Genomic DNA, 12,328 nt, shown 5'->3' with positions numbered 1-12,328 from the left:
AAAATTGTTACAGGAAAGAGGAAAGTGGAAAAACTGCAAAGTTGAGAACCACTGGGTTATATATTTATTAGCTAACTTCTGCTACTACAGTCCCAGAGGCTGTAAGGGTGATTTGTCATGAAGGACTGGAATATCTGCTGTTGCAAACTTGTCACATCCTGCACAACACTGGAAAATTCATGTCCTGGAAACTCGTGCATATAATCTGTTTATGAATAGCATGCATGTCCCTAATCTACTTTAATCCCTAGAAACCCCATTCTTCATTCTAGATGGCAGAAGCAAAAAGTCCTTTGAAACTTGATTTACAGGTAGTTTCTTAAACTGTTCCGTTAAAGCACACATTTCCTGGACTGATTTTTTTTTTTTTTCTCTGAACAGCAAAGACCAAGGAGGAATTACTGTGTCCATCTCAGGAATGTTTATTTCGGTTATCTTCAAAGTGTCAAGGGATAGCACAGGGCACTTGTCCGTGTTGCTACACAATTGCCAGCTGAGCATTAATAGCGTAAAAGTCAAGTTAAATGGAGGATCTAGGTACGTACAGTAGATTTTCCAATTAGTCTGTGGGAAGTAGTAGGGTTTGTAGCACAAGGGCTACTTTTCAAATTTTGACTGCTAGGGATCCAGGTACAGGATACCACTAACTATTGAAGGCTACGAAAACAGATTTTTAAAGGTCTGTTTTCAAAACCAGGCTCCTTTGCTTTGTGTGTGAAGTGCGGTTAATCTACACTTCTTCGTGCATGTGCGAACAAATAAGCTGACTAAACATAGTGAATATCAAAAAAATGCCATTTGGCCATATTAAAGAATACAATATTGCAAATGGAGGTTTGTAGATATGAAGGTGGTCTGGACTGATTATGCCTTTTGACAAGCTGACCTACAATTTCAGAATAAAAGTTTCAAAAGAGAATATGGAACAGTGCTTGTAGTTCTCCTCATTTTGATTTTCTAGAAATTTTTTTTTGCGTTACTCAAAGACAAAAAGTGGCTAATTGAGTATTGTTTCTCAACATGTTAACATGAACATTCACTGCTTTGCAGATTGCCTTCTAAATAGCTCTTATGAGATTGAGAACCCCTAGTATTTGTCTGAGACATTAATAAAAAGAGTCAACTGCACAGTCTACAAATATTGCTGTAATCGCATCTCTTTAATATAAATGACACTGACATCCCAGTCTGCCAGATTTTCTATTTCAAAGATTTCAATCAATGATAGAAAGTCATTGTGTTTATTTCCTTTCCTCAGCTGGATCTACAACTTTCTATCTGGTTATCTTGAGAAGCCCATTCACACCAAATTGGATAAAAATGTGAGTTTGCGAAGATGGTTTCAGCTAGCGAAGGGAGGAGTTAAAATACAGCCCTTGTATTACTGACTTGTCTCTCTTTTCATAAAGCTATGCCTAAATATCAAATACAAAATCCAAATGGTGGATGCACAGCTAAGAAAGCATAAGGGTGAGTTGCTGATAACAGCTTTTCATTAAGTAATTTCCATAGCGCTCGAACTGTAGCCTTTTTTGTTAGATGCCAAAGCATTCCTGTGTTCATGGTACTGAAAAAGTGAAGGAAGAAAAATAATACAGCCATTGTTCTGTACCTTAACTTATTCCAGAGTCCATCCTAGAAATCTCTTGCATGCACCTTATGTACAATATTCAGATTTCTTCTGTGTCCATAGCAGGTCTTCTGTAATCTTTCAGTCTGTTCCTGTGTCACTCTTGCAGAACGATGAAGACAATAGATATCTGTGTCCAAAAAGCATATATATGTAAGAATTTCAGTTCTGTAATAAATCCCACAGCTTTTCTTTTTTTTGTTGTTGTTTTTGTTTTTTCCCAAGACTAAGAATATTTGTCATTTTTGCCAGTTGAAGTTCATTCGGTTCACCTAAATCATACAATTCAGGTCAGAGAGTTTATTCCCGCTCTTCACTTTGCATTGTGGATATTTCTATTATCTGCTCTGATATTTTATTTTTCCTAAAATGGTCTATACCTGCCATGTGCCAAGCAGTAGCAAATATTACTGAAAATCATGGTAATCAAGAACATTTTCTTATGCAGCACATACCTAAATACTTCAGGCTCAAGGGCACTCCAAGCTGTGCTGTCATATTAAGGAGTTCATAATCTCTGTGTGAATTTGCCATTTCTCTTTAAAGGCATATGATTTTTATACACTATGAGCAGACCTTACAGTCCAATCAAAAATAACAATCAGACTGAATTTGCATGTGAGCGCCTTTCAGAAAAAGTCTTCAATCATATCATCTGATAAAGCGTCCTCTACTGTTTTGAGCAAACATCCCTTGTCTTCAACACTGATATATGTAAAAATGTGCTAATGTCATCTTCCAAAGTATTTAGTAGTATTTACCAGTATTTCACTAATCATACAGGAGAGTTTAGTTCTCTTGTGCAAACATATAACAAAAAAGGGGACTGTGCCCTAGATACTCCTTCTTTTCACTGAATGGAAGAGATTTCTGAGGAGTGTATTCAGTTGTGAGCAACAGGATAACAAGGCCTAAACCAGGAGGAATCGGTGACTTTTCCAGAGGGGAATACTCTCACTTTTTCCCTTATAACAGTTTTTTAAATTTTCTTTCTCCTTCTCCCACCATTCTTCTTTTTCAGATTCATAATTTCTATAACGCCTTTGCTTTTAACTAAACAATAACTGTTTGTGATGTGTTTTTATAATAACAGCTGTTTTGTTTTTGTCCATCTAGTCTTAAGCCAGATTGATGCCTTTGCACAAATAGACTATTCCCTAGTTAGTTCTCCAGCAGTCTTTAAATCACACATTAACTTGGATTTGAAGGTAATTTGTCTTTAATATCGGTGTGCTTTCTAAGACTTTTCTGATTCTGTTTTGTATTGATTCATTTTCTTTCACTACCATCTTACACAGCCTCTCCAATATTTAGTGAGAAAAGCAATAAGATGTTTCAACATTTTGGTCAAGACCTATTTTGGAAACCAGATACAACTGTTTATTTAATAAATTAAATGCATTTGTTAATTAACCAAAGCTATCTTTTAGAATTAAATTATTTCAGAGTTGAAACCCTTCAGAAGTGCTTTGTAAACAGCTGGAAAGTATTCTTCAGATACACAGCTCTTCCACTGCTGCTTGCTCTTCACTCACTGCCAGTGATACATAATCCATGATGGCTACTAATGTGACTGCAATCCAAAGCTTTTGTTCTGAGATGACTCAGCATTTTATACATGTACAGGTCACATCCGAAAAAAAGACTTCTCACAGACAGTCCTTGAGCAGCGCACAGCAGCTCCTTTCTTACCTGTTTTTCATCTTTGTTGGCAAGAGGTATCTCAGCAACGTCCAGCTTTTCCAGCCGATTCAACAGTCCTTGTATTTCAGAGCATCCCCATGAATCTCAGAACTGACTTCTAGTTAAGAAAGATGTTGAAACTCTCTGTCTTGGTTATTTTGTTCAAGCAACTTTTACCACCCACAAAAAACCACACTGCAAGCAGGATATGGAGAACTTAAAAGTACTAAGCAATTATTTATCAGCTACTATAGCTAACTAGAACTTAAAGGCTAAGCTTTAACATACTGACACCACAATGGAATACCAGATGGGTCTTTGTAAGTCAGATATTCTGTAAGTCAGATATTTGTAAGTCAGATATTATGTAAGTCAGGTTCTCCTTCCCCTCTACACTGCCCTGGTGAGGCCTCATCTGGAGTACTCTGTCCAGTTCTGGGCTCCCCAGTTGAAGAAAGATGAGGAGCTACTGGAAAGAGTCCAGCGGAGGGCTACAAGGTTGGTGAGGGGACTGGAACATCTCTCCTATGAGGAGAGGCTGGGGGAGCTGGGCTTGTTCAGCCTGAAGAAGAGAAGGCTGCGAGGGGACCTAATAAATGCTTATAAATATCTGAAGGGTGGGTGTCAGGAGGATGGGGCCAAGCTCTTTTCAGTGGTGCCCAGCGACAGGACAAGGGGCAATGGGCACAAACTGAAGCACAGGAAGTTCCACCTGAACATGAGGAAGAATTTCTTCCCTCTGAGGGTGACGGAGCACTGGAACAGGCTGCCCAGGGAGGTTGTGGAGTCTCCTTCTCTGGAGATATTCAAGACCCACCTGGACAAGGTCCTCTACAGCCTATTATAGGTGACCCTGCTTCGGCAGGAGGGTTGGACTAGATGACCCACAGAGGTCCCTTCCAACCCCTACCATTCTGTGATTCTGTGATTCTGTGATTCTGTGATATCAATTAGTTAAGGAGGTTACTGGTCTTCAGTGCCCTTTGGAACAGTCTGATTCTTGATGATTATGAGTTGCCATCTTCCATCTCTCAACTTTTTTCTTAGGGTTTTATTCCTTTCCTTGTCAGTATTTTTCATGTTGAATTTTTCAGCTACTAACCATTACAGTGCCAGTAATTACACTACTTACTGTCCTTATTTTTCTTGTCTTACATGGCCTGAGCTCTCATACCTTCTCACATTTTAAGAATTGTTTTCTTAGTATAACTGAACGAAGGTCCCACACATGTGCAGCACTCAAACTACATCTTGGAGGACTGGTAGCTGGACTAGGGCTAAGAGTTAGGTGGTATAAAAGGCTCCTTTGTGCCCCTGTCCCAAGCAACTTCCAGTGCTTTTGAGGTGTGCCTGAAGATTTTCTTGAAGTGTCACCCTTAGAATTAAATTAACAAATGTGTCTTTGCCACAGGAGAAAGAAAACTGTGGTCGGGAAGATTTTTTTTTGTGTGTCTCATAGCTGCAGTTCCGAATACTCACTTGCCCAAATTCAGACTTTGAAAGTATGGAGGCCAGATTTTCTCTGTGATTCCTGTATTTCTCCAAAAGAGCCTGAATTTGCTGATTTTCAGGGCATATCACAAACTTATTTGCTTAATTCAGGGTTTCTTGAATGTCAAGCTTTTCTTCAGATTAGGAAGAACTCTTTCTGTTCAACCACTGCTAATGCATTCTGACAGATACAAAAGTTTAACTAAAAATTCTTGGTAACCACTCTTGGCAGGGCACAGTCTATCCAGTAGGAAATCACACAGATCCTCCCTTTGTGCCAGCTCCGTTTACTCTCCCAAACCAGGGTGATTCCATGCTATACCTGGGAGTCTCCAATTATGTTCTTAGGTCTGCTTCACTGGCTTACTACAGAGCAGGGGCCTTTAACATCACCATCTCCAAAGAGGTGAGTATTATTTGCATGTAATAGAATTACAAATAGCAGCAGTATGGATAGTCAGCAGACTAACACATTATGATTGCCATTTCACACAGATTCAGACTTGTAGGAGGGATTCATGACATCCATTCTGTATGTCATCATTTAAAATAGTCAAAATCTCCCTCAGACCTAAGTCTGAACTTCTTGGCAGCTCTAGGCAAAGAATGACAGATATGAACATCACAGAGCTGAAGTGCAAGGAGTGGCAGAAAGAACCAAAAAAACCTTTTATCTGCATGGATTCCACATACGAAGGAAAAGCGCAAGACAGGAAAAAGTGTGTTGAAGCCACAGTCTGCTGCATAGAGGCCCACAACAAATGTACTGGCTGTGTTAAGAGCCAGAGTAAACCCTCAGACTTAACAGAGCAGCAGAATGAGGCAAAAAGCAGGTGCAAGGAAACACAGCTTTCAGCTGTGGATGAAGAACATACAAGACTTCTCTCAGAAATGCTATTTCCACACTGGCATTAGTAGTCAGAGTTTCCAAGAAGTTTTGCTAACTGAAACAGTGCTAAGTCTTCATAAATATTGATGACACAAATGGCACTGACAAACATCATCACAGTGGTCAGCAGCAAAAGGGCAAATGAGATTTCTGAGTCCTGCCTCTGACGGATTCAGCGTATTTCCTCTTAAGAAAGTCCCGAAGGCAGGAATTAAGTAGCATGCCACATCTGTTCTTTCAAAGAACAATGCTTGTTCACTGGTACGTGCTTCTGAAATATGTCCATGAGAAATCTGTCTCTCTTCTGTCCCACAGAGCACTGTGGCTTCCCTAGGAATTATTCTGGGGCAAGGAAATACTAAATCAAAGCATGGATTATCTAAAACTAAAGTAAAAAGGATATGTTTTTTCCCCAGGATAATCTCATTTTCAAGCTGATATAATGATCTAATTTATTTCATTTGTTTACAGCTTGCTACTACTTTCAACCTAAATACTGCCTTATTCAAAGATTTTGTTCCTGAGGTGGGTACTTTTACTTGTACAGACCTTTTAAGAAAGAACAGTAGCTGATGTTTCTTATGGATATTTTCTGTGTACTGTCTCATTTGCAGAAGTTTGGAGGAGACAAGGAAACTGATCTGGTTTATGATTAGTGCAAGATTCAGACATACATGTCTATACCCCATCATAACTCTATGTTGTCCCTAACTATATCACACTACTCTTTAGTCATTCTCTGCCCCTCTAAGTGCTGGATTTGCTCTCGGTCTCTGGAACACTTATAGAGACCAAGTGGTAGACATCTGTGACATTAGTCTCCTTTTATTCCCATTCAAGGTAATGGTATATCTGCTGTTGGTAACCTGACTTCTCCAGCAAAGATACCCAATTTATGACTATATAGAGATTATATACAATGAGAAGTAATAGTCATGAGTAGCTAAGTTTATAAATGTGGTGCAAAAAATTAAGATACTATGAGATGCTTTTAAAACCCCTAATATGGCAACATCTACTACAAAATTACAAAATTTGGAATCTGTGGCATTGCAAACCAAAGTTTTGTCCTCTAGGAGTTTCTCTATTTTTCAAAAGATTGGCTTTTTTGGAAGGCTGCCTATTTTCCAAATTCTTCATATTGTCAGGGTCATTAATTTCTTTTTTACTGGAATCACCCATTTCCCTCGTTTAATTAACATGAAGTTCTCTTCCCCTCCTCTTGAAATACATTTTTCAGGCACAATCTCTAAATTATTTCTCTGTAAGTGTTTAATATTGGTGGGTCTAAAACTTCATCATTTGTTTTACAGTCTCTGAAACTCAGAGTATATGCACTGCTAAGTTCGTCATTTCAGTTGGTGTAATTAAAATGAAATATTTTTAATATGGGTTAATTAACAAGAGGATTGGTATATAGCACCTGATTATGATGCAGCCACAGAAACTGTAGCTGAAGAAGAGCTTAACTCTGCATTCAGCGCTTTTTTTCCTCTGAAATTCCAGTTTGCTCCGAGTGACGTAACAGCGTGCCCAGTGCTGCTGAAGCTGATGGCGACATCTCCACCTGCGGTCAGCTTCAATGCAGACAGATGCATCCTACAGACCACTGGCTGTGTAGAAGTGTTCGCTGTTCTGCCAAATTCAACCACCCAGCACATCTTTACAGGGAATCTAGTAAGTAACGTGAGCTAGGAGATAACATTCAGTGCTGGGACTGAATCACACAGTAATCTTCCAGATCCTTTGAAAATCATAGAGATCAGCATAAAATAGCATATACTGGTCTGCCACAAATATACATACTGTTCTGTTACATTTCACAGGGAGAAAACATGCTACACGTATTGCTGAATTTAATAGGCAGGTGCAGAGAGCTACTTTTGAAAGTCCTTTTTTCCATGTGGGAGGTTGAATGATTATTCAAGAATAAATTGTAATATATAAAAATGTGATTAGCTGATGCCCAGTCTTCCTAACTTGTTTGTTATAAAATAGTTCAGCGTGTCCTCAGACATCTTTTCATTGGGTTGAAAGTGAACCAGTTACGTCAGCCATGCAAGGACTTAAATGGTCCTAAGGATAAGGAGGCAATCAGGGCAGTACTGTCACTTTGCTCACACAATCTCAGTTGCTGGCAGAAAATGGCAAATTCACAAATGATTTCACTATCTACATGTATTGACCAAATAAAAAGTTTAGACATTGTGTTTCCAATCACAAAAGCAATTGCATTTGTGCCTGTATCTAAGACAGTATCTATCTGTGTATACAGTCACAGAAGACTATTTTGTTTTTTTCCCTGCAGACAGCCAGTGCCAGAGCCAATTTGACAATAACCAAACAGAAGTTGATTATCTCATTACTTCTGAAGAGGTAACCAAGGAAAATTCAGAAAGCAACATTAATGATCCAAACATTAGGACACAGCAGGAGTTCATTGTGTCAGCCTGACAGTGCTTGTTTCACCATGAGAAAAAGAAAATTAGTTACCTTCTTTCTCACAGGGGCTCTAAGATACTTTCGACTGGTTTGTCTAAATCTTGCAGATGAAATATAATAATACTGTGGAACAACCATGTCTCTTCTCCAACGTGATACTACCCCTTTCTGTAGGTTAAATACCATTCCAGATGACAATGTTCAATTCATTGCTTATCTTAAAGGCATCTGTTTCAGTCTGTGCTGACGTTGGAGAAGAAAGTTCAGTAGTTTATTTGAAAGCCTCTAAATGTTGCTGCCATGCCACATATGAGCGTCACAAACAGAACTGCCAGAGCGCACACGCTGCACTGGACCACTGTAACTAGCTGTCTGTATGCCTTCACATGAGGAGAAGGGAAAAAGGAGACTACGTAGCACGTACTGCAACAGCAGACACCATGCCATTAAACCAATGAGACTAGAAAGGTGTCTGCAGTTTGAAGCAAAGCTCAGAGCTTTTTAGATTTTGCTTAGGTCTTGCTGGTTTTGTGATTACCTACAGTTATAGGTGTTCTCAGCTGCCTTACAACAAATTTTATTCACACTTTAAGCTGGGCTGGGTTTACAGCCCCTTTCTCCCAAAATGCACCAGGTAGAAGCACAGACTTTCAGGGCACATCGTTGTTTCTTCTTGTTAGCTCTATACCTCAAGTTGGGGCAGAATTCCAGAATATACAACAATTTTTTAACCTATTACATTTTCATTAAAGAAAACTGTGAGCAGCCTTTTCTTAGTTTTGGTCACTGGACCTTTTTAACAGGAAAAGAGGACTTAGAGTGATCAGAGTCTGTCAGTATAAGTTTAAGAAGTAATGGTGCTACTCACTTAGAGCTTTTGACACAAGAATGTGTTCTGTTCTTCAAAATGTTTTTCCCCAGGATTATATTTACTGTAATCTAAGGATGCATTACAGGCATCAGTGGAAAAAAGTTAGCAAATCATAATGGTTAGGAATGGATAGGAGTTTATTCAAATCACAATGAATATTTGAGGAATGTGTAGTTCAGCCATTGCAGGAAATGGCAATTCCAGAAAAATTTTATTTCCCAAGTCTTACAGTCACAGTCCAGGACTACACATGACCATAGCAGGAAATTAGTATCAGAAAGAACCCAGTGATTCTAGAACTCATTTGTAGTTGTGCCAGTTTTGATTAAAAGCTGTTGGGAATCAAAGAGTCTTTGGCAATGAATCTGCATGAAATCAGTATGAAATTCCACAAATAAATCTTAAAGCAGTGTGCATGTGCCTTCATCCTTTGCAGTGAATCCTCCTCTTTTACTTCTTTTCCTCAGGCTCCAGTTCTCCCTGCTGCACTCTACTCTTGGCTTCTCTGAGGTGAGTTGGTGGTTTCAGTGCCTAGAAAAAGTAGCTGAGCCCTTCAGAGATAAAAGAAATTCGGCTGAACTTTTTGCTGAGCAATTCTTGGTCTGTCTTGGGGATATCATCTGCCACTGCTCTTTCTATTCTGAAATACTATATTCTCTGCTTTTCTTTCCACCAAGACGAAATACCTCTTGGAGTGGGTTTTGGGATTTTTTTTCTCATCAGAGGCTGCAAATGTTATGGAGTTATTACCATGTAACATTAACTGAAACAAAGAGAAATGTCTGCCCGGGTCTGCATGACCTAGCAATCCGTCATAGTTGATTCTGCTCACTTCTGTATCGGGCAGCACAAAGGCAGGCATGGGGCGAGCACCTCTTCTAGCTGTTTCTGACAGCCGGCCTGAATTCACAGCTGGATTGAGCAGGCATAGCAGCTGGAGTAAATACAAAGACAGGCTTAAACTCAGTTTCAGGAATTAATCTTGAATCACTTCAATTAAATATAAAAAGGGCAGTCAAAAATTGGGAATACAAGAAACACCACGCCACTGCTCGGATCATTCAGTGTAGGCTGAGAAATGATCAGTGCAACTGTGAAGTAGCTCAGCCCAACCTACATCTTTAAGTGAAGGGAGGAGGACACTAATCACGGCGGCACAAGGCAGAGCACCAGGACAGGGCAGTTCTTGGCACCCAGAGAACAGCTGATTTGTGAGAACTGAGTCCTGGCAGCTGAAATGGGGTTGAACAGATTTAATTCCTAAAGTTAAGGTTCGACCCAGATACTTCACATACAGAAAATAAAGATTTAAATTTAACTTACTGTGAGAAAAATGGACACCTCTTTGCCATGTGTATTTTACATTGTTCAGCTGCAACTCAAACCAAAAAAGATCTTTTTTACCTGCAATTTTCTCTGCCAAGCTCTGTTCTGATCTTTTTGCCTGTCACTCCGGTACTAACCCTTCATCTCCCCCGTCAAGCTGCAGTCCCATAGGCATCAGGCAATAATCACCAGCTGTGTTTTCCCTGTCACAACAGATGTCACTGGTGGAGAATTTTCTGTCTTACGCTTTACGGAGTGCAGTGATCCCAGTAATCAACGGTAAGGATTGTGGCCAGTTCCTGAGCACAGCTGGTGGGAAGGCAAGACTGAAGCCATAAAAGGGAGTTCCCAGCTTTAAAGACTGTGTTATGGGAGGTTTTCTGTCCGTTTGGCTACACCTGGACAGGTCTGCTCTGTGTTGGACTTCAGTCCTGGTCCCTTGGTCACCTGGATCAGGGGCTGGGACAGAGCAAGTCTTGGGTCCCTTCCAAACACCGGGCTTGGGTTTCCTTGTCCCTGGACGCAGCATGGCAGCAGAGCTCAGACATGCTCGAGGCTTGTCCTGACACAGAGTCAAGCCATGACTAGAGAATGGCCCAGACTGGGCAAGCGCAGAAGCACGCTTTCATCTTGGGGCTTTGGGGTAGCATCTCCAACTTCATCACCTCCCTCTGCCTTTGTGCTTCACCTGCTGCCACAGGCAGGACGAAGTAGAAAATCAGCTCAGTGGGAGTGAGGGATGATGAAGGAAGAGGTGAAGGTGGAAAGAGGCAGTCGGAAGAGTACAGACGGTGCCTACGAGGTAAACAGTGGTGAGGAGACTGCTGAGGAAGGAAGTGAGCTGCTGATGAGGAGAAAGGAAAGAGAATGAAAGGGACGGATGCAAAAGCCAGATGTTTGGAAAAACAGGTAGGAATAGAGCTGGGGCTTGATCCGGGAGAGTAGGGATAGGTAAGAATAAGAGGGACCGACAGGATTAGAGGATCAGGTAGAGAAGAAAATGAAAGGAAGGTAGAGAATAAGTCAGAGTGGGAAATAGCAAATGTAGGGGCAGATATCTGGAGAGGAGCAAAGGCAGTCAGATCCCAGTGTCAGACAGATGAGAGATTGTCAGAGGTTTGTATGCAACCTTTTCATAGCATTTTCTGATTTTTAGCAAATATGAATAATAGCTCCCTTGAGAGGCACAAGGACAGCTGATTGAAGGGAAATGGCAAAACAAATTGAGTTCCTTAAGAAAGATGCTTCTGAAGTGCATTTTATTGTTACATTCAAATGTATTTATATTTGGCCTTTCCGAAGATAAACTAGGAAAAGGATTTCCTCTTCTTAACTTGGACCACACTACCCTGACTGGACCTGTAATAAAAATGAATCAGGTAAGAAGCTTAATTTCTTGTTAAAGATGATTGCTTCTTTTTCAGGCCCATGCATTTGTGTGTGTTCCTGCCTTGGGTAGATGTAAATGTTGCTAATAGCAAAGCTTTAACCATACACTAGATATAAAATCCAAACTCTGCATCAAAAATGAGCCCTCCAATCCTAGCAGTTCTAGGCTCTAAAGGGTCCACTAGCCCTCTGGGGTTTGCTGGCATGGGGACACCACAGGGACAGCTCTGCTATCCCTAGCAGGGCTTAGGGGCATGGAGTGCATCAGTCCTCACTACTCTGTTCTCTAGGAAGGCTCCTAGGCAACCTGAGTGTCTAAGCATAAGCGTTACTCAGCCTTCTGGAGAGTTGCATTAACTTGCATCAGAGCCCGTTCCTACCCTGAAGTTAACTAAAGTTCAGGAGGCATACAGCCACTCTTGTCTCCTGCCCTGCTGAGGGGCTTACCATGGGATCTAGCCCCAGACTACTGACACTGAATATGTCCATCTGAAATTTAAGGTAATTTTGCACGTTCTTCTTTCCTCAGGGTCATCTGGTGATTTCATCTGATGTTCACTACAACAGTGAGGAAGGGGGAGATGAGGACCTTCACAGTCGCTGCTAA

General features: G+C 40.6%; 1 protein-coding gene across 1 annotated transcript in view; it reads left to right on the top strand.

Annotated features, from left to right (window-relative positions):
- Positions 1 to 12,328, top strand: part of LOC142362320 (bactericidal permeability-increasing protein-like) — a 26,992-nt gene extending 14,664 nt beyond the window's left edge. Inside the window, exons 6-17 of the mRNA XM_075429545.1 lie at positions 382 to 537; positions 1,259 to 1,322; positions 1,410 to 1,470; positions 2,747 to 2,838; positions 5,037 to 5,210; positions 6,165 to 6,218; positions 7,200 to 7,370; positions 8,002 to 8,069; positions 9,474 to 9,516; positions 10,548 to 10,611; positions 11,635 to 11,711; positions 12,251 to 12,328. Of these exons, the coding sequence (XP_075285660.1) occupies positions 382 to 537; positions 1,259 to 1,322; positions 1,410 to 1,470; positions 2,747 to 2,838; positions 5,037 to 5,210; positions 6,165 to 6,218; positions 7,200 to 7,370; positions 8,002 to 8,069; positions 9,474 to 9,516; positions 10,548 to 10,611; positions 11,635 to 11,711; positions 12,251 to 12,328 (1,102 nt within the window). The remainder of the gene's footprint in view (positions 1 to 381; positions 538 to 1,258; positions 1,323 to 1,409; positions 1,471 to 2,746; positions 2,839 to 5,036; positions 5,211 to 6,164; positions 6,219 to 7,199; positions 7,371 to 8,001; positions 8,070 to 9,473; positions 9,517 to 10,547; positions 10,612 to 11,634; positions 11,712 to 12,250) is intronic.

Source organism: Opisthocomus hoazin, chromosome 8, assembly GCF_030867145.1.
Source record: "Opisthocomus hoazin isolate bOpiHoa1 chromosome 8, bOpiHoa1.hap1, whole genome shotgun sequence".
In the NCBI taxonomy this organism is placed as follows: Eukaryota; Metazoa; Chordata; class Aves; order Opisthocomiformes; family Opisthocomidae; genus Opisthocomus; species Opisthocomus hoazin.
The sequence above is the reverse complement of the archived record's forward strand: the minus strand, read 5'-3'. Positions and strand labels throughout refer to the sequence as shown.